The sequence below is a fragment of the Mustelus asterias genome, chromosome 21 (assembly GCF_964213995.1).
Source record: "Mustelus asterias chromosome 21, sMusAst1.hap1.1, whole genome shotgun sequence".
In the NCBI taxonomy this organism is placed as follows: domain Eukaryota; kingdom Metazoa; phylum Chordata; class Chondrichthyes; order Carcharhiniformes; family Triakidae; genus Mustelus; species Mustelus asterias.
Window position 1 is genome coordinate 47,638,635 of NC_135821.1, and position 22,274 is coordinate 47,660,908.

Consider the following 22,274-nt stretch of genomic DNA (forward strand, 5'->3'; position numbering starts at 1 on the left):
CCCCAAAAAAAGTTTGTCTGTATTTTTTTTTAAGTCCCCGAAAGTATTGATTCCTTTTTTGAAAAAGAGTGCCACAATTTCAAAGTTAAATTTTTTTTTGACAAAGTGACATGAGGTGTTTGGCCATAAGTTTGAATTATAGAATTTTAGAATCTACAATACACTGTTTGCAGGAATCGTCATTTGAACAATACCCAGGCTGACTCTCTGAAAGAGCTATCACCTTAGTTCCAATTCCTTGCTCCCCTACCCTTTAGAATTTTTCTTTTACAGAAGTTTATCTACTTGCCTTTTAAAAGTGATAATGGATTCTTCTACCACTCACTTTTGATAGGGCATTCCATGTTGACAAATGATTCCAGGAAAGAGGCACTTCAGTTAGGAAGAGAGATTGGAAAATCTGGAGCTGGCCTCCTTAGAGAAGGTTGAGAGGAGATTTGATAGAGACAGGATATATTCCCACTTGGAAATAAGTGGACGTATTATTGAGAGGCAACATGGTTTTGCGAAGGGGAGGTCGTGTCTCACGAACTTGATCGAGTTTTTTGAGGAAGTGAAGATGATTGATGAGGGTAGGGCAGTGGATGTTGTCTACATGGACTTCAGCAAGGCCTTTGACAAGGTCCCTCATGGCAGACTGGTGCAGAAGGTGAAGTCGCATGGGACCAGAGGTGAGCTGGCAAGGTGGATACAAAACTGGCTCGGTCAAAGAAGACAGAGGGTAGGAGTGGAAGGGTGCATTTCTGAATGGAGGGCTGTGACAAGTGGTGTTGCTCAGGGATCAGTGCTGGGACCTTTGCTGTTTGTTATATATATATAAATGATTTGGAGGAAAATGTAACTGGTTTGATTAGTAAGTTTGCGGATGACACAAAGGTTGGTGGATTTGCAGATAGCGATGAGGACCATCAGAGGATACAGCAGGATATAGATTAGTTGGAGACTTGGGCGGAGAGACGGCAGATGGAGTTTAATCCGGACAAATGTGAGGTAATGCATTTTGGAAGGTCTAATACATATAGGAAATATACAGTAAATGGCAGAACCCTTAAGAGTATTGATAGGCAAAGGGATCTGGATGTACAGGTACACAGGTCACTGAAAGTGGCAATGCAGGTGGAGAAGATAGTCAAGAAGGCATACGGCATGCTTGCCTTCATCGGCCGGGGCATTGAGTTTAAAAATTGGCAAGTCATGTTGCAGTTTTATAGAACCTTTTAGTTAAGCCACACTACCAGATGATGTGGAGGCTTTGGAGAGGGTACAGAAAAGATTTACCAGAATGTTGCATGGTATGGAAGGCATTAGCTATGAGGAGAGGTTGGAGAAACTTGGTTTGTTCTCACTGGAGAGACGGAGGTTGAGGGGAGGCCTGATAGAAGTCTACAAGATTATGAGAGGCATGGACAGAGTGGATAGTCAGAAGCTTTTTCCTAGGGTGGAAGAGTCAATTACTAGGGGGCATAGGTTTAAGGTGCGAGGTGCAAGGTTTACAGGAGATGTACGAGGCAGATTTTTTACAGAGAGTAGTGGGTGCCTGGAACTCGTTGCCGGGGGAGGTAGTGGAAGCGGATATGGTAGTGACTTTTAAGGGGCATCTTGACAAGTACATGAATAGGATGGGAATAGAGGGATATGGTCCCCGGAAGGGTCAGAGGTTTTAGTTAAGTCAGGCAGCATGGTCGGTGCAAGCTTGGAGGGCCGAAGGACCTGTTCTTATGTTGTAGTTTTCTTTGTTCTTTGACAGAGGTGTTCAAAATCATAAGGGGTCTGCACAGAATAGGTAGTGAGAAACTGTTCCCACAGGTCAAAAACCAGAGAATACTGATTTACAGTGAATGGCAAAGGAACCAAAGATGAAAGAGGAAAATATTTTTGACCCAAGTGGTTATGATCTGGAATGCAATAAAAACTTAACTGTGGCTTTCAAAAAGATATTGAATAATTATTTTAAGAGAAAATATTTGTAGGACTACAGAGAAAAGGCAGGAGATTGGGACTAGCTGATTTGCTGTTGCAGAGATCAGCATAGGCACAATGGGGCAAAAGACTTCCTTCTGTACAGTAACCATTCTATGCTTCAAATTTATTAAAACATTTCTCTTCCACTCTCCTTTTGTGCTTTGACAATTACCTTGAATTTTTCTCACTGACCACTGTAAATAGCTTCCCCTCATCAAAATTGACCAGGGCAGGGCAGTGGATATTGTCTACATGGACTTTAGTAAACCCTTCGAGCAGGTTCTTCATGGCAGGCTGATACAGAAGGTGAAGTGATTTGGGATCTGAGGTGAGCTGCTAAGATGGATACAAAACTGACTTGGGCATAGAAAGCAGAGTGTAGCACTGGAAGGGTTCTTTTCTAACTGGAGGTCTGTGACAAGTAGTGTTCCACAAGGATCAGTGCTGGGGCCTGTGTTGTTTGTAATAGATATAAATTATTTGGAGGAAAATGTAGATGGTCTGATTAGTAAATTTGCAGATGATACAAAAATTGGGGGAGTAGCGGACAGTGAGGAGGATTGTCAGAGGATACAGCAGGGTATAAACTGGCTGGAAACCTGGGCGAAAGATGAGATATGGAATTTAACCCGGACAAACGTGAGGTGATGTGATTTGGAAGGTCTACTGCAGACGTATACAGTAAATGGTCGAGCTCTTAGAAATTATAGCACACAGAGGGATCTAGGCATGCAGTGCCACAGTTCCTTGCAGGTGGCAACTCGGGTGGACAAGGTGGTCAAGAAGGCGTATGGCATGCTGGCCTTCATCTGTCGGGGCGTTGAGTATAGGAATTGGAAAATCGTGCTGCAGTTGTATAAGGCTTTGGTTAGGCTGCATTTGAAGCAGTGTGTACAATCCTGGTCGCCACACTAGCAGAAGGATGCTGATGCATTGGAAAGAGTGCAGAAGAGATTTACCAGGATGCTGCCTGGTTTGGAGGATATGGACTATGAAGGAAGATTGAACAAACTTGGATTGTTTTAATTGGAGCGCCAGATGGAGAGGGGGGACCTGATAGAGGTTTACAAGAGTATGACAGGCTGGATAGAATGGATAGTCAGAATCCTTTTCCCAGGGTCAAAGGATCAATTGCTCAAGGGCATTGGTTGAGAGTGAGGGGGGAAAAGTTTAAAAGAGATGTAAGGGGCAAATGTTGACACAAATGGTGAATGCAGATTCTATAAATCTGCTTCCACCACGATTTGTGGAGTGTTTGGTATGCCTACCACTTTCGCAAAAGCTTCAATATGTTCCTCAACTCCTAAGAACACCGATAATGGAGCATTTACCCTTGCAAAGTGCACAGAAATACTAGATAAAAGTTTAATTATTTTGTGTCAAAAGATTTTACCTTGTACTCAAGCAGCTCAGGCTTCGAGGAGAACAACCGCTGGCAATATTGGCATTTCAATCGGATTAGTGTACGAGCCACTGTCACCTGCTGGGATTGTGCAAGCCTCTGTAACCCTGCTGCGGCCGACGTGGTGACAGAAGTTGAAGAAACCACAGGAGCACCAGCCACTACTGAAGCAGTTGATGGAATGTTTACCGCTAACTGACCCTGAGACAGGGGCACAACAGCCTGAGAGCCTGGAGCAGCCTGGCTGAATAACCCCTGTAAGCAAAAGAAAAATTATAGAAATCCATTCTTTTGAAAACTGGACACAAATTTCACAGAGCCATAGAAAATAGAAGGAATAGGCCATTCAGTCATTCGAGCTTGCTCCGCTATTCATTTTGATCATGGCTGATCATCAAATTCAATATCCTGATCCCACCTTCTCCCCATATCCCTTGATCCTTTTAGCCCCAAGAGCTATATCTAACTTCCTCTTGAAATTACACAATGTTTTGGCCTTTCTGTGGTAGTGAATTCCACAGATTCACCACACTCTGGGTGAAGAAATTTCTCCTCACCAGCTTCTCGAATAGATTTCAATCTATAGTGAAACAAAACTTTTCCTGTCAATTGTAATTTGATTGTTCTGTTGAAGGATGATGATTGTAATCACACTATAAGGCTGAACTTTTTACTTCAAATTATTAGTAACGCAAGTTGAAAAAATGTTAACCACAGCATTCAGTCACCACTCATTAAGGCTTTCAGTTATATTATTTCCCAAGATGTGGAGTTGCCGGCGTTGGACTGGGGTAGGCACAATAGTCTCACAACACCAGGTTAAAGTCCAACAGGTTATTTGGTAGCACAAGCTTTCGGAGCATTGCCCCTTCATCAGGTGAGTGAAGAGTTTAGTTCACAGACAGGGCATATATAGACACAAACTCAATTGCTAGATAATGGTTGGAATGCGAGTCTTAACAGGTAATCAAGTCTTTACAGGTGCAGACAATGCGAGTGGAGAGAGGGTTAAGCACAGGTTAAAGAGGTGTGAATTGTCTCCAGCCAGGACAGTTAGTGAGATTTTGCAAGCCCAGGCAAGTTGTGGGGGTTACAGATAGTGTGACATGAACCCAAGATCCCGGCTGAGACCATCCTCATGTGTGCGGAACTTGGCTGTCAGTGGCTATTTCCCAAAATTACGCTTTATCTATGAAAAATTATAAAAATATGTTCTTACAGTTCAACTTCAACATTACCAAAAGCACCATAGTTCCAAGTTCTTTTCATTCAGCATGTGACACTGAGGTCCCTCAATACAATTATAATTGCACTTTTTTTCATTTATTCATAGGACTTGGGCATCGCTGGCTGGCCAGCATTTATTGCCCATCTCTAGTTGTCTAGAGGGCAGTTGAGAGTCAGCCACATTACTGTGGCTCTGGAGTCACATGTAGGCCAGACCAGTTAAATTCAGCAGATTTCCTTCCCTAAATGACATTAGATTGTTTTTCTGACAATCTTCAATGGTTTCAGATTTTTTTTTTTAATTGAATTCAAATTCCACCATCTGTTGTGGCAGGATTCGAACCCAAGTCCCTCAGAAACAACAGCTGAGTTTTCAGAGCTGACGAAGGGCCATTTAGACTGGAAACGTTGACTTTATTCTCTCCCCACAGATGCTGTCAGACCTGCTGAGATTTTCCAGCATTTTCTGTTTTTGTTTCCGATTCCAGCATCCACAATATTTTGCTTTTACAATATGGGAGTACCTGCATCACAAGGACTGCAGCAGTTTAAGGAGGTGGATCAATATCATCTACACTAGGGTAGATCAAGCAGCACAATAAATGCTGTGCTTACTCGCAATGCTCACATTCCATGAACGATTAAAAATAATGAATAGAAAGCAGGCAAAAGGGAAGAGATTGCGCTTACTTTTCATTAGTGGAAACAGAAACTCCTTGAAAGAGGCTGGCAATTATGATAATTAAGCTGTTACTAAAGCCTCTTGAACATTTGGCCATCAAAAAGTAATGCAATACGACTAGAATTCTTTGAGTAAACCTTGCCAGCAAAAATTGCGAAGAGCAAAAACATATGGAAAAAATGTCCCTTCCATTTTACTAAGTTATGTCTTCTTCTTCAACATTTAATGCAAATGCATAGAACACATAGGATGCGCAAAATAGCATGCCGTATATTGTCCCAGAGCTAACAAACAAAGCTGGAAATCATGCTGTTAAGGTGAAAGAAGTTGAGGAGCAAAGAAAATTTTTTTTTGTTGAAAAATCATACCTGAAATGATGCCACACAGTTATAACTGCAGAAATTCCGAATACTACCATCTGACATAGCAAGGTGATACTGAGGTGTCATCGTCACTTTACAGTAATTGCACTGAACACTGGTACCTAAAATCGAATACAAAACACAAAATCATGTCCAAACATGCCAAATCACCTATAAGCATCACTAAAAGCAGGGAAATATAAAATAACAACAGTGAACTAATGACTAAACTGTCCCAAGTCACCCTACTAAACCCCATGACACATTTACTTCCATTTGTGCAATGCAGCGCTCACATATCAAGGCCAACTCATGCAAACTGTAGGAAGTGATCAATAGCTCATGACGTCCTTTTTCTCAACAGAATGTTTGATTACAGAAGACAGGTAAGCTATTCGGAGCACATTATATATTTTAGAACGTGTTGGGTTTAAACTCAGAAATCAGAAAAATAAGTTGTTTCAACATAATTAACTATAACTAGATCTCTGATTATTCATCAAACCATATTTCACACAATTAGCCTTTTCCAACTGAAGCTGAATTAAGAGAGATTCATACAGGGAGTCCAACTACTTTTAATTAGACTTTATATGAAACTCAAGTGCAGGAAGAGACACTTCCACCAGGACACTTTCTAATTCAAGTTCTCAGCAATTTTAGCTTCTCTCATCTAATTTAATGCAATCTGTGTCTCAGGAAAGTGACCTCAATAAAGGCCAACTCCAAAAACAAAAAATAAATGCTGTTCCACGAATGCAAGGTTCCTTCATGCTGGTAAAGTTACATCCGTCAGACTGTATACTGAGCTTGCATCATGACACAATCATACTGACACAGCTCAACATATTTACTAATCCAAGGGAGACTGGTACAACCAGCAGACCCACAAAAAAAAAAAGAGTATCTCACTACTTCAGACCCAATAATAGATGGCTTCAAACTTCTAAAATGCTTTGTCAAATTACACCTTAAACAACCAAAACTTCTGAATATCTTACACAACATTTGAAGAAATTATACCACTACCTTGTGTGGTCACGACATGCACTCGAAATGCTGAAAGGCAGTTAACTGAGCAAAATAATTCAGCTTTTCCGAAAGAGTTTGTGTTTTCAACCATTTCAGCAGACGATCTCAGACATTTACACCAAGCGCAGGGAGTAATCTTTGAATTTTTCTGTCACAAGAATAGTAAGTATTAGGTATAAAACAAAGATTCAGGCCATTTTATGACTTCATAGATAAGAGAAGCAATTGGAGTTGTACAATTCATCCATCTACAAGCACTTTTAACTGAAAAATACTAATAATATGGAGACTGAGTCTTGAATGGGAGGGTGGGATAGAGTGCAGAACCAACTTCTTTTGTACAGAAGACTTTTCCCCAAGCAGCATATGAGGCACTCAATGTGCATGGCGAAATAAATGAATAACTTGAATTGCATCTGGAATTCTATTCTCAATCCAATTTTTATCCTGGAGTATAGTATCAAGAGTTCGGTTCACCCAACGATCCATTCTTTCTACATCAGGCTAAACAGTGCAAACATTCTACGAATGTGGCTTTCAAAGGCCTTCACTTCAATCTCAAACATAAGTAACTCTCTGGTAGCCCTGTCACTGTTAAAGCAGCGACTCGGGATCACCTTTCACTTGCTGATGCACCTGGAGTGTTTCCTTTTTTGGACACTACAGCCCTGAATTAGGTCTAAACAAAGAATGCCAGGTGATCATGTGGAATGGCGTAATCCTGTACAACTGAGGTCTGAAAAAGGTAGGTGAGCAGTTTACTTAAACTTGCCATGGGGCTTTTGACAGCAGTATTGGAGTAATATTGAACACACTACCATGCTGTCCATTTATCCATCTAATTCATAGTTTACATTAACAATGGACAATTTGCAAAACGTTAGATAAACCAGAATTCATTTTACATCCCCAGAATGAGGAGAGTCATATAGATGACAGGAACAGAGGAATGCGTTTACTAAAAAAAAAGACATCTGGCATCATGTTAAGTAACTGGTCTTGGTGGTTTAAAAGGTAACAAACCTGTTTAAATGAAGACAAACAGGCAGAACCGCAGAACTTCTTACACTGTCCTTCGGTCTGAAGCATGTGGCACTGTGCAGACCCACTGTAACAATAAGCTCCACAGTTATCACAGCAATTCATAGTGAGATTGTTGGCCATTCGAAACTTGGAGAAACATATATCACTGCAAAGTTGGTGCACAACATTCTGGTAGTTCACTTCATGGCGTACCTGAAATAAAGAATAAAATCTTATGATGCACAATACGATACAGTTAAGATTGTATTGGCGAACAAGGCACTGCAATGAGCTGAGGCACTGAAATGCTCACCCACAAAGTTGAGCATATTTAACTCTTCCAAACAAAACTCGATCTCCTCCAGTGCTGCCACGTGCCTGAAGCATGGCACAACTCCACAGGAGAAGAGATGATGTTTATATATAAATTAAGGGAAAACCAACTCAAGATCATTCACATACATTACCTTACTGCGGATTATAGGGCAGCAAAAGTTATCTTTGATAGTCCTTTCAACTGGACCCTTTTTTTGTTGAAATAGAGCAAATGCATTCTGCAATCCATATGCGAACAGGATAATCAACAGCGTGACAAACATGATCAAATTAACTTGCAACTGCTAAGTATTTTTCATACTACTCATCTCCCAACTCTTATAACTGCACTACACAAGGTACAGGCGACCAGAACCAACTCCAATGGGTTAACCATGTAACTTTTTTTTTAATATGGGTGTTGCTGGCTCGACTAGCCTTTCTTGCCCATCCCTAATTGCCTTAAAGAAGATGGTGGTGAGCTGCCTTCTTGAATTGCTGCAGTCCACGTGGTGTAGATACACACACACACTGCTGTTAGGGAGGGAGTTCAAGGATTTTGACCCAGCAACGGTGAAGGCACAGTGATATATTACCACGTCAGAATTCTGAATAGCTTGGAGGGGAATTTCCAGGTGGTGATGTTCCCATGTGTCTTCTGCCCATGGCCTTCTAGATGGCAGCAGTTGTGGGTTTGGAAGGGGCTGCCTAAGGAGGCTTGGTGTGTTCCTGCCGACTTCTTGTAAATGGTACACACTGCTGCCAGAACTTTGATGGTGGAGGGAGTGAATATTTGTGGATGCCAATCAAGCGGCTGCTTTGCCCTCGATGGAGACTGCTACTGGAGCTGGAATTATCCAGCTAAGTGGAGAGTATTCCATTACGCTCCCAACTTGCGCCTTGTAGATAGTGGGCAGATAGTCAGGAGGCAAGTTACTCGTTGCAGGATTCCGACCCTGTTCTTGTAGTCACAGCATTTATATGGTTAGTCCAGTTAAGTTTCTGGTCAATACTAACCCCCAGGATGTTAATAGTGGGGGATTCAGCGAAGGCAATGCCACTGAACATCATGGGGCGATGCTTATATTCTCTCTTGTTGGAGATAGTCATTGCCTGGCACTTGCATGGCACAATTATTACTTGCCATTGTTGGCCCAAGCTTGCATATTGTCCAGGTCTTGCTGCAATTGGACATGAACTGCTTCACTATCTGAGGAGTCGCAAGTGACGCTGAACATTGTGCAATCATCAGTGAACATCCCCACATCTGACCTTAAGATGAAAGGTCATGAAGCAACTTAAGATTGTTGGGCCTAGGATACTGGTGATAAAGTTGCAACTGATGCACGAGAAGCATCTTGTGTGAGACATAAAACATGTCTGATGGTTCTTCATTATTTAATCAATTTATGTCATATTCAGGATAGGCAAGTAAGCGAAAGTAGATCACTAAAAAATTGAAATTTGTTTTAAATTAGAAACTGCAGTGTGATTCTGATATTTCCATTATTTTGCCTCAGATGGTAACCTCATTTCTAAAAGCCATTGAGATGTCCTGACAGATGGTGGGAAAACATTTTTTCCAAGTTAGTCATTTACGGAGTTATTTTCTATTTTTAACAGAAAACTGTCTCTACAGTTCAAAGCATACAGAAGACTGGAATATAATTCATAGTTTCATTCTCAATTCTCGATCAATGAATGAAATATCATGGAGAACATTGAATAGGAGTGGATCATAAATAAAGAGACAGATATGAAAAGATAGACTTACAACAGACACTTTTTGACAAATGCTGCACTTGGTGGTGATATTATTAGTTGCTGAAGCAGACTTTCTTTTCATCTCAAATAAGCAGTTATGGTTACAGAATTCCTTGTATGGTCCCCGACCATCAATCTGGCCCATTACTAGGTCCTTTAGGTTCATGATTTCTCTGGGAAAAAATTTACATGACATTTTAAAGAAAATTTAAGCAATTTCTTTAATTTTGAACACACATTAACATGCCAAAGATGCCGTTTTCCCCAAAATAATTAAAACAAAATTTCAGTGGTGTTCTTATCTAACATGCTAGCCTCAGAACTTTCTCTTCTACCACATTGTGTTATAATGAGCAGCAGTTTTAAAAACATGCCAGAAAGATCATGAAACAAAATACAAATGCTGCCTTGTCCAAATACAGATGAACGAGTCCACATACTGAGTATATGAAATTGTATTGGGTGTGATATTCTAACTGTCTGATTTAAAAGTCAGGTAGAACTTCCATTTGTTGATTTAATAATTTTCCTTCTCTCGTTTGCCAGCTTTCCCCTCCTTTGGCTGGTAGGAGGGAACTGTCCGTTGTTGCGACAAAAGTGTGGTAAGCAGTTACATTTAATGGTGCAAGTTAAAAATTCGCTCCATGGCAGCACAAAGGTTTGAATGCAAAGTTAAGGGTGGAATTAGAAGTCACACCACCTTTGGAGGGAATCTAATCTGCTACTGTTGAGGGACTATGCCAACTGACAGCCTACTGCTGATCACTTCCCATTCAATCATTTTGGTTTGAGTCACATTCACCAGCAGCTGCATTGCATCGGAGGTCCTTAGACATGGTTATCACAGACAAGGTACATGTCTACAAATTCTTTCACTTTAGGTTGCAACAGTACTGATGGCATCAAATCCCCAAAAATCACCTTCATCAACCCTGTTACAAAGTCTGGTGGGCTCTGACACCACTTCAACAGCAACAATGGGTACTTGTTCTTCCTGTCTTCAATGCCCTGTCCTTTTCAATGGTATAAGACAGTACTGCAGTCTCTGCTCTGTTCTCAGATCTGTTTCAACACCAGGATTTGTTCAAAGGCTGCCAAACAGAAAACTGTTCCGGCTGAAGAGAGCCTTGTATCTTTCCCCATTTCATTAAATCATAATTTTCTGAATTGCCGAATCAGAAAAAGGTCCCCACCCCAGTACAATTAGCTTTCTATTTACCCTTTGCTTCTTAGCTGTTCATCCCTTTGGCAACCCCCAGATTACATGGGCAATTCGTGGGATTGAATGTCATAACCAGGAAACCTATTAACCCAGTTTTAAAATACTCCCCAGAACATTTTGCTCTTAAAATGTTGCTGGCTGTTCCCAATAGATGGGTCATTATAGTATTACTGAGCAAGTTAGCTCAGAAAGGGTTTGACACAGTTTGCCACATGGGAGGATTTTCATATGACACTATTTCAAAGAACAATGAGTACCTCGCTTTAAACATTCTAAGTCTGTGGCCATCAGGAATTTTATTTTTAATTTGATTATAAAATCCATGGGATAACCTAACAGAAATGGAATCAACCACACAAAATTAATTAAATTAGTAAAAACCAGGAGAGAGGGGCAGGTCAGTATCACCGTAAAGACACCAAGAGGAGGATGGCGCAGGTCAGCATTATTGTGAAGAGACCAGGAGTGTAAGATACATTACCACTGTGAAGACGGCAAGAGAAGTGTGAGGTAGATCAGCACCATGGTGAAGGAGTGTGACAAGTTATCGTCACTGTGAAGAGACTGGAAGGAGTGTGAGGTAGGTGATCACTATGAAGAGGCTGAGGGGAGTGCAAGGCAGGTCAGCCCCATGGTAAAGAGAATGGGAGCAGTGAGCGGCAGTGTATCACAGTGAAGAGACCGGGAGGAGTATGAGGCACGTTATCGCTGAAGTGAGAAAGAGGGAAAAAATAAACCAAACTGTGACATGATTGGAAAATTGTGCATTGATTGACTGGTGAGCACTGCTTCTCCTTTCTCCGAAGTTAGAGTTGATGAATGGCAGGAAACAGCAAGGGCAATGCGGGGCTCTCCGCCACCACCAGGAGCAAGTCCATGGGTTCACAGCCCTCGTTTGGGATGAAAAACTGAAATGCAACATCACAGGGGAGTGAGTGAGTATTTGGTTGATCAGTATTTCCTATTTAGCTGACCGTATAGCAAGGTACTCAGAGCAGGCCACCGGGGTTGGGGGGTTCAGTACTATAGTTACCCAGGAGTTAGAAGTGGTTTTAGTTCTTCTAACCTTTTCTGGGTAACTATTCTGCTGAGACGGTCAGAACCATCCAAGGTCTTCAACTTGCATTGGAATTTTGAATACTCCTCAGTGCAGTGGCACAAAGTGAATTGCTCATTCATGAGCTGGTGCAGACAAAACAGCACGTTTGCCCTGTCGATACTGTGATTATGCATATTTAGTTCTCTTGATTCCACAATAAGAGTTTTGGATAAAATATCACTTACACTGTAATTGCCACTGGCAGTCTTGAACAACATAGGATTCATTCAGCTAAGGTGGAGGAGAAAAGTCACTCAAAATGACAGGACCAGCTGAGAAGAAAGCCAGTATTGACATGGTGGATATTAAATGTCTACTGGTGACGGAAATGTATTCTCAGAAGACATTTGGAAATGTATAATACAGGAGACATCTGGAAAGGTTAAATTCAAGAGATCATCAAAAATGCAATTGGAATTGGAGGTAATTTTGTGACATAGATTGATAATTGATTGAGAGAAGACAAATTAGAGATAAAGGACACATTCAATTGGCAGGTGGTAAATGTTGTTCTCCAGGCCTCAGCTTTGCACTGCGTGTTTATATACATGCGTGTGTGTGTGCATATATATGCAATGGCTAGGATGAATGCAAGTTTTCAGGTCTCACCAAGTTAAGAGATATCAGTAAGTTGTGTATATGGAGGTAGAAAGTTGCAATGGACACAGACTATGCCGGTGACCAAAACTGTTAGATGGAATTCAGTGACGTGAAGTGTGGGATCATCAGTTTTGGATCAGAGAAAAAACTAATTGGAATATATTCTGAATGATGACGGACAATGAACTGTGGAGGAAGGAACTGAGTGTCAATGTTCACCAATAGTTAATGCACATGTGAAAAAAAATCCAAAGTGATACTGGAATATAGAGCTTTGTCTCAATTATGTTGGAAAAGCAAGAAATTGAAACTTCAGTTGTGCAAAGCCTTGGACAGGCCCCAACTGGAGTAGCATGCTCAAAATTTGGTGACCACATCTTATGGAAGATATGCTGGCCAGAGACCATACAGTGCAGCCTCACCAGAATGATGCCAGGTTTGCAAAGCTAAAAGTAGAGGACTTGTACACTTGAGTTGAGCAGGTTGAGTCATAATCTAACCAGTGTTTAATATGATTCCACAGGATAAATACGGAGAAACTATTTCTTCTAGTGGCAATCCAGAACTCTGGATGTTGGTCCGTTGAAATTTTGAAGACTGAGAGTGAAAGAAAACCATCTGGGCAATCACATCTGTGGTAAAAGCATTTTTAAAAATCTGGAAATGATTCCCTCAGGCACTTTGTTTAATACTCCAGTTACTTTCAAGGTCATTATTTTTAAAATTGCATTGCAACGATGTGGAAACAAAATACTTCTTTTCATCTAAGCTCGAGTGCATATGAACAATAGGATCCTTTCTGACATGCTCCTCCCACCCATATTCAGTTATAAACTTTCCACTCTTCCTTTTCTGATTAAAGGTATATTTCTACACAAATGATGACAGAGGCCTTACAAAAACAATGTAATTGGAATGACAGGAAAAGGCATTTTTTCCATAGAAGCTTTGAATATCAGCAGTCTCCCAGGCAAACATCATCAAGTAAAGGCAAGGCATTTCTGTCAGCTTGGCACAAATCACCCAATGATTTTCCTCTTCTTGAGCATATACCCTTCACTCCCAGGATGACAGATAAGGATATCAGCTTTGAATAAATATATTTCTGAAGTGGGATGAGAGAGAGAGAGAGAGAGAGAGACAGAGACAGAAATATTTAATTGGATAAAGAATACTCAGAATAGTTTTGCGTGTGTCATGGCTGTAGGACACCAAGGCGAAGTGCAGAGGTGAGTGCAACTTTAGTTCCAGGAAGTACTTCTTCACATAAAAGGTAACCAAGCAGCCAGAGGAAAGAATGATCAACAGCTAGAACAAATTTAGAAGGGTGGTGTTGAGTCCAGGACACTGGATTCGCACAAGCAAGCAAGCAATGAGAGCACAAAACATCACAGAACTTTATAGTCAATTAAATACTTCTGAAGTTTATCACTGTTGTAAAGTAGGAAACAGGACTGCCAATTTCAAAATAGCAAGCTTTCACTAATAGCAATGAAATAAATCCTAATGATGCTTGTGCAGGGATAAATATTGGTTAACACAGAGGGAAGAGCTCCCCTCGTCTTCAAAAGAGTGCCTTGGGTTATTTTATGTCTACCTGAGATGGTTGGTGAAGCCTCATTTTCATATCTCATCTGAGTGCCAGCATCTCCAAAAGTATCTCTCATTACTACAGTGGAATCTAAGACTTGATTTTGTGCTCAAGGCTTTAGAGTGGGACTTCAACCCAAAACCTACTAAATACGAGCGCTATCAATAAGCTATGGCTAACAAGCTAAATCTTTTTGCTGCTATCTGAAACGAACTGTTCAAAATTGAACCCACACTGAATGAAGGAAAAAAAACTTAAAGATGAGCTTACAAAGCAGACACATGAATTTAATTATGCTAATTATTCACTGACCATAAAAAACAAGAAACCGTTTGAGTTGGAGTCAAATTATATCTTTCTGTCCACTGGAATGTCTCCAGTTTTTATCTTGGACTCAAGAGCACATGAACTTTATATAATCAAAACATAATATGACGTGAGAAAAACCTTTTTTTACACAGCGAGTGGTTTGGGTCTCGAATGCACTGCCTGGAAGTGTGTTGGAGACGGGTTCAAATGAGGCATTCAATAGGGCTTTTGATGCTTCTTTGAATGGAAACAATGTGCAAATATATGGGGAAAAGACGGGAGACTGGCACTAAGTCATTTGGAGAGCCGGTGTAGACACGATTGGTTGAATGGCCTTCTTTTGCACCATAACACTTCTGTCATTCTGTGAAAGTTTTTACATTAAAACATTACATTTTTCTTCATACAATACAGCAAAGCCCACATCATCTCATGAATGAAAACAAATCAAGTCTTTCCTATTTTCCCTGAACGCGAATGAAACCTCTCTAACAGCCAGCCACAAACAGGTCAAAACTCAATGAGGTTTCTGGCAAGGCAATCTCAAGATTGACAAACAAGTAACCAGGGAGAAAAAAAAGTTACTTTGAAACACCCCTGAAGTGCCTTCTCTAATGACAATTATTTCAACAGATTGACTGGTCAACTAATGAGGAATCAGTTAATGACAATTCAACTCCATTTCAGTTGATCTGCTATAAGTGGCTCGTGAATGGTGGAAATGCAGAAATATTGAATAAGTGAAGAGTACAAATGGTGAACTGCAAATGTACATTATGTAAATGAGGCAATGCTAAAACGTTAAATGTAAGTGAAGAATAATAGTCTTTGCCCCTGACCAATTTTGATTGTAAATGCCCAAGAAATCAATATACTTCCTCTTTAAAGTTAAAGAGTGACTTGTTATTGACACTAAACCTAATGGCGCCGTGAACAGACTACATCCAATTATTTTACACCTTGTTCATTGGTCTTATGTACAAAGGTATTTGATTAGTGTAGCTACTTAGTTTACTATGTCCTTATTTTCAAAAAGGATAGCAACTTAAAATATATATGGACACTTCAGCATAATTGGAATCAGTAACCTAATTGAGCAGTTCACATGTAATTGAACAAAGAGAGGCAATTTGAATCTGTACTGGAGTCTCAGCCATACCAAACAACTGTTATTTCCGCTGGTTGACTGTGTTTTACTGGATGGGGTTTAATTGGAATTGCTGTACTCACCAATGATAACAGCACCAGCTACCAACCAAAGTGAGAAAGCATAGCTTCTAATTTGCCCAGCCTAACCATTGTTAGACATGTAAATTGCATCCCTCATGTTCACCTGAGAGTTCACAGTTAAAATAAATACGACTAAATCAAAGGCAGGTCATACTTGTTGCAGAGATAGCAGTTTTTTTTCACAGGAGGAAGAGGTCTTGCAGTAGATGCTGAGAATCCAGTAAGGCAAAGGGTGGAACAGAAGAGTTGGGTTGAACCTTTCCTCTGATAAGCAGTTTGTCCCTTCTTTAGAATCTTCTTACATCCTGAACAAGTGACCCGTACACTCATAGGAGTTGAAGCTGGCTGCCCACTGCCACCTGCAGGTGACTTTGCTGAGCTGAGAGCATTTGGTGTATTCTGCTGCACCAACTGTGATACTGGAATACAATAAGACAATGTCTGAAAATAAGGGCACACACATCTGGAACAAACTTACAATTGCAACGTGCTTGTGCCTGTTTTATGTTCTTTTCTTTCAGTAAAGTATATAAACACTTCCTTTTCAACTTTTCTCCCCTTGCTCCACACACAAAGTGCAGCCTGCGCTGATGCTTCTACAAAGGAGAGTCATATTTTTTTGGCCCCTGGTAAAGGGTGGCAGAAATGCCTGCATTCCTGTCGTACACGACAGCAAAGCAGCTGCCGATCTTTGCAACTATCGGGAAAGGTGCCGCCACAAAAATAGTTGTGAACAATAACTTCAAAATGACTGCACTAGGTCAACCACTCTCGAGCAGAATAAGTGCTGCATAAGCCAACTCAAAAGTGCCATGATTCACATTAAAATGTGACCATTATTGTGTCTTTAGTTTGAAATGTTATGTCTGTTTACACTGTAAAGTTTTTACGTTAACTGATATTTGAAAAGAAAAACAGGAGGGAGATATAAAAGGTTTCCAGGAAGCACTTACAATGATTCAGATTTAGAATAAATCAGCACGGACTTGGGTTTGATGTCAGCTCGGAATTATGTGAATTTTTCAACAGTTCAAGAAAAGCACCCTGTTCCTGATCACCATCTAGTGACTCCAGCTGGAATTGCACATTTGCAGGCAAGAAATGGGTTTGGCCCAGTTTTGATGATTCCATAGCTTAAAATCCTGCTGATCTACACTGCCAAAATCTGCAGACCAGCCAATGCCTATGGAACCACACTCCAGCCAGGAGACGGAAATCAGCAAGGAAAAGGGCTGCTAAATATTTGGCAGCTATTTCTTTATGAATACAATTGCCTCCATTGATGCGAATATTCGTTTTAAAGGGAATATTGGTGTAGAACTAAATATCAAGTAAAGTTCTTCACAGCAGCACATCTAAAAATTAGGTTTAATAAAATTATAAATCGCAATGTTTGCTAACAGACCACATTAAGCAATTACATCCACAGTGATGCTCTAATTTACTTGGATTCTATTTCATTTGCAATATTTTCAACAGCGCTTGCAGTAAACTGATGCCATAATATCATTTTTGCTCTAGTATATAGGAGAGCTAAAAAAACTATATTTAATAAAATAATTCAGAATGGAGCAGCCCTAACTGATATCACAGAGTAGGGGATGCAAGCTTGAGACGACATTGTAAGTCAGGAGACTGATCTCTGCACCATCACCCACTCCTCAAAAAGGATATACTTGAGTTTGCATTTAGGTATGAAATATAAAAAGATGGGAGGAGAACTGCAGACCTGCCATCAATGGTGATACTTTCAATGTAAAAACACCCTCTGTACTCGTGCACTTAGAATCTCAGTCAATCTTCGGGCAAATGGCGATAGGAAGAGCAAAGCACCCACGAGAGTGCTCGAATGAGTGTGGACATGAATGAAAGGGAGGTCCAATTTTACGGTCAGCCCAGTTCTCGAGTGATGATTAACAATGAGTTTCAAGGCTATGATAGTATCCAGGCAATGCACAGGAAACTTAAATGCAAAGAAATAAATTTTATTATATAAACAAATGGTTACCAAAATTTCCGTTCACAAGAGGAATTGATTTCAGAATGTTTGTTTTATTGATCTTTTTGCTTGGTCCTGATTTTCTGGTTTTTTTAATTAAATAAGCTGCAGTGGAAGTGCAAAACACATTCATTGCTGGAATTTTACTGGAAATAACTGGATCTAACAGAATCCAAAAGCAAAATACTGTGGATGCTGAAAATCTGAAACAGAAAATGCTGCAAATGCGCATCTGTGGAGAGAGAAACAGAGTTAATATTTCACTTCGATGGCCTTTTCTCAGAACTGTAGGTTTCAAGCAAGTGAAAGGAGGTGGGTGGGAAAAAGAACAAAACGGAAGATCTGTGATGGGGTTGAAGGTAGGAGAGATTAAATGCAAAGAGGTTCATGGTGCTACGCCAAAGGGAATAGTAATGGAGAAGAAACAATGAACATGTCAAAAGAAGATGTGAATGGCAGAATATGAACATTTGAAAGCAAAAAGGGGAAGAAAAACAGTAAATCTAAACCAGAAAAGAAAATGCTAGAATTGGAAAACAACATGGCAGATAAACCAACAGGAGATTTATTTTGGAAAAAATATATACATAGGACAGTGATAAGTTGATAAATTCGATGACGCCTGGTCAAACAATTGCCTCTGCGACTGGCCCAATGGGTCACATGACCCCTGATAACTCTGTCCATCCCCCCCCCCCCCCCCCCCCACCACCACAAAGGGGCATGTCACCACATCCCTTCCCCCATTCAATTATTTAATGTTTTACAATAACAATGTGTTAATAAATTCTCCCTCAGTGTACCCGAATGGGAACTGGTGTGGAGCAACTAAGGGATTTTCACAATAACTTCATTGCAATGTTAATGTAAGCTGACTTGTTTCACTAATAAATATTTAGAATATCACACAGCAAAGGGCGGGGGGGGGGGGAAGGAGGGGGAAGAGAAGAGAGAGCGACTTAACAGTCTCTCAATAAGTAAGTCTATCTGGAGATTTTCTAATTCATTGAGCGCATCACAATTCTTTAACAGGTGCTTTGTTAGTTTCATCTGAAATGACAGCAACCTGCCAGTAATCTCTCTAATTCCCACCAGATTGATACTTGGCCCCTTCTCAGGGCTACTGGATTCATTTCCACTTAATTGCTGGAGCCACACGAAAGATGTAGCAGAGACAGACTGCTCAATTGGCACGATGCATGATTCTTTTTTCCTCAGGTGGACCACATGCATCTTCATTCTCTTCCCTTGTATGTCAACTGCACTGGACCACGATCATCATTCAGACCAGCACTGAAATTTCTTAAGTAAATCATTTACCTGCAAAGCCCTCTCAATCTTGATGGAGCCATAATACCTCTTCTGCGTACTTGTTTTGCCTCCATCCTCCTCGACAAATTTGGAAGTACTAGATTGGGTTTGTCTGAAGATGTCTTCTCATGAGCAATTCAGCAGGGGTAACTCCTGGAGCGACATGAAGAATTGTTCTGTACTTCTGTAGAAAATGGGCTATTCAAAGTTGCAACGGCACAGAGGACTGTTGTTTCATGGCTGATTTAAATGTCTGGAAGGTATTTTCAGCGAATCAGTTTGAGGCTGGGAGGTAAAGGACTGTTCTAACATGCCAAATCCCATTGTTTTGCGTGAAGTGTTGAAATTCTTTGCTCAAAAACGCAGTCCCATTGTCAAAGACCAGCGCTTCAGACAACCCATTTGTGGTGAATGTCCGCCATAGTTTATCAATTGTGGCTAAGGATGTCATATTTTTCATCTCTTAAATGCCCATCCATTTCAAACAATAATGAGAAACATGCTGAACCTGAAGGAGCCCACAAAATCAACATGGAGTCACACCCACGGTCAACCTGGCCATTCCCATGGGTGCAGAAGAGTTGCGGGCAGTAAACCTTGCTGTACTTGATACTGGTCGCAGAGTCTAATAAGTCTTCAAATGTCTTTATCAATCCCAGTACACCACAACTCCGGGCTAACATTTACACACAGTAAGAGCGTTCTTCGAGCAGGAGCAGGAATAACCATATTGTTTCTCCACAATAGTACTCTTCGCAACTCAACTCATCCTTTTTGATTTGGAAAAGGTTGAAATTGTTCAGACTTATGATGCCAACTGCGAGGGACCATTTGTTTGACTCTAGACAAAATGGGGTCCCACCTTTCTGTCCACAACTTGATTTGTCATGCTGATACAGGTATCGTGTCCAGGAAGTTAGAGTGAGCACAAATTCTTGAGGCACTTGTGACAAAGGATCCACAGTAGCATTGTGGGTACCTGGCTTATGTTGGGATGTGTAGTCTTATGTCGCTAACAGTAGAGTGCAATGTTTGACCCTCGCTGAAGGGATCGCTCTTCTCTGAACAACCCTAAAAGTGATTTATGGTCACTAATTATCGAAAAGTGCCATCTGTAAATGAACTGATGTAACCTTTTTACCCCAAAAATAATAGCCAAACCTTCCTTTTCGATCTGGTAATATGCCCTCTCAGCACCTGTTAGTGTTCTTTAAGTGCAAGCAATAGGTCTCATTCCATTATCCTCCAGTCTGTAAGAAGTCACAACACCAGGTTAAAGTCCAACCGGTTTATTTGGTATCACAAGCTGTGATAGTCCAATCTGTGGTACAATACTGCTCCGATTGCGTACAGCGAGCTGTCACAGGTCAGCACTATTTCTTTCACAGGATTAAAATGGACCAAGACTTGTCATGTTAACTCGCTCAAATGCTTCTTTCTCATCTTCATTCCAATGCCACCTTTGGTACTTGCTGAGAAGCGCTTGCAAATGCGCCAGAAACTGGACAGATTGGGGATAAATTATCCATAATAATTCATCAAGAATGGTTGAAATTCTGATACATTTCTGGGGGCTGGTGTTCCCTGGAGTGCCTTAACCTCCTCCATATGATGCAGTTTTTGATAAGGACCCTGAATCCCATCCATGTCACTGCAAGGGCTTGGAATGTGCTTTTTTTTTAGCCTTACCCCTGCTTCTTTCAATCTTTCCAAAGCTTGCTCAAAATTTGCCAAGTGTCCTTCTTCAGAAGTTCCTGTAATTAATACACTATCCAAATTGGCAACCACCATGGGCAGGTCCTATAACAAGTTTTCCATAGTACGTTGGAATATGGCACTCGCTAAAGATACTCTGAACGGCAGCTAATTTTATTGATATAAGCCTTTATGGGTGTCGATTGATACAAATTCTCTACACACCTCATCTAATTCTATATACTAATAAGCATGACTCATGTCAAGTTTCGTACAAGTTAACTCTCCAGCTGACTTGACACACAGATCCTCAATTTTCAGTATAGGGTATCGATGCAGTTTTACTGTTTGGTTGATCGCTAGCTTATATCGTCAGCATATTCTGACAGTGCAGTCTGGCTTAACTGGGACGATGGGACAGCCCATTCAAAACTGTACAAGCTTAATTATTCCTAAATCCTTCAGCCACGTTTTTGTACAAAGCATAGGACACTGGACGAGCTCTGTAGAATTTGTGTACTGCCTCAGGATCAACTTGGATCTTTGCCTTGATAGCCTGTAACTTGCCCAGTTGGTTTTGAAATACTTGCTATTTCCTTAATATTTCATGAAAATTGCCTTCATTGATGCTGAAAACCTCCAATCAATTTAATCGAATCTGAGAGCCAATCTTGGCCCATGACACTTGGCCCTTGACTATGACGATCAGTAACGGGGCTGATAGATGTTGTTAGGCTACTGGTGTTGCTGTGGTAAGGAGCACCTTCAAAGCTTCTCCAGTGTACATGGCCAGCTTGGCTGTTGTGCATTTTAATTTAAGAGGCTGGACCCTGCCAATACATCTGCTCTCCTATGATGATGACAGAGGCTCCTCATTCCAGCTCCATTTTTAGTGTTTCACCGTTCACCATTAATATATTAACAACTGAGGTTGCTCACTTTAGTATTGTTTACTCTGTAAACTTCAGATTCATCTTTGGAGTTGTTTTCCAAACCATGCACCAGAGTTGTATCCTTTTTCTGTTGGCCCTTGGAAGGCTTTATTTGGTTCTGCATTTAATCCTAATATGCCCCCTCCTGTTAAAGGCAAAACAAATTGCATCTTTAAACTTACACCTCTCCTGGGGGTTCTCTCCCCCACATCAGTAGCATTCTTCTAAGTTTCTGGCCTGCAGGACTCTTTGTATCTGTCCCGTCTTGCATGCTGCTCTTTGACTCAAAGCTTTCAGTGTCCTCATCCCTGGCACCACAACTCTGAGGTTTCCCGCCAAACCTAGCTGCCTGCTTTGTAACTCCAGTGCTCCTTCAACACTTTCTGTAGCCTGAGCAATCCCTAACGTTCTTGTCGAGGTATGTTCTGTCATTGCTAACAGTTTTTTTTGTATGATGAGGAAATTCAAACCACAAACCAACCCATCTCTTAACATTTCGTTTAGTGTCGATCCAGAT

The 22,274-nt window shown here is 40.8% G+C and overlaps 1 protein-coding gene across 6 annotated transcripts in view; it reads right to left on the minus strand.

Annotated features, from left to right (window-relative positions):
• The window catches only part of LOC144509240 (zinc finger MYM-type protein 4-like), a 179,740-nt gene that overhangs the window by 45,205 nt on the left and 112,261 nt on the right, over positions 1–22,274 (minus strand). For 5 of the 6 annotated variants that reach the window (XM_078237800.1, XM_078237799.1, XM_078237798.1 and 2 more), the window contains exons 7-12: positions 15,975–16,239; positions 9,780–9,942; positions 7,691–7,903; positions 6,662–6,815; positions 5,642–5,757; positions 3,356–3,619 (exon numbers count right to left, since the gene is read on the minus strand). In XM_078237800.1, coding sequence (XP_078093926.1) covers positions 3,356–3,619; positions 5,642–5,757; positions 6,662–6,815; positions 7,691–7,903; positions 9,780–9,942; positions 15,975–16,239 — 1,175 coding nt within the window. The remainder of the gene's footprint in view (positions 1–3,355; positions 3,620–5,641; positions 5,758–6,661; positions 6,816–7,690; positions 7,904–9,779; positions 9,943–15,974; positions 16,240–22,274) is intronic. The other variant, XM_078237797.1, reaches the window with a different exon arrangement.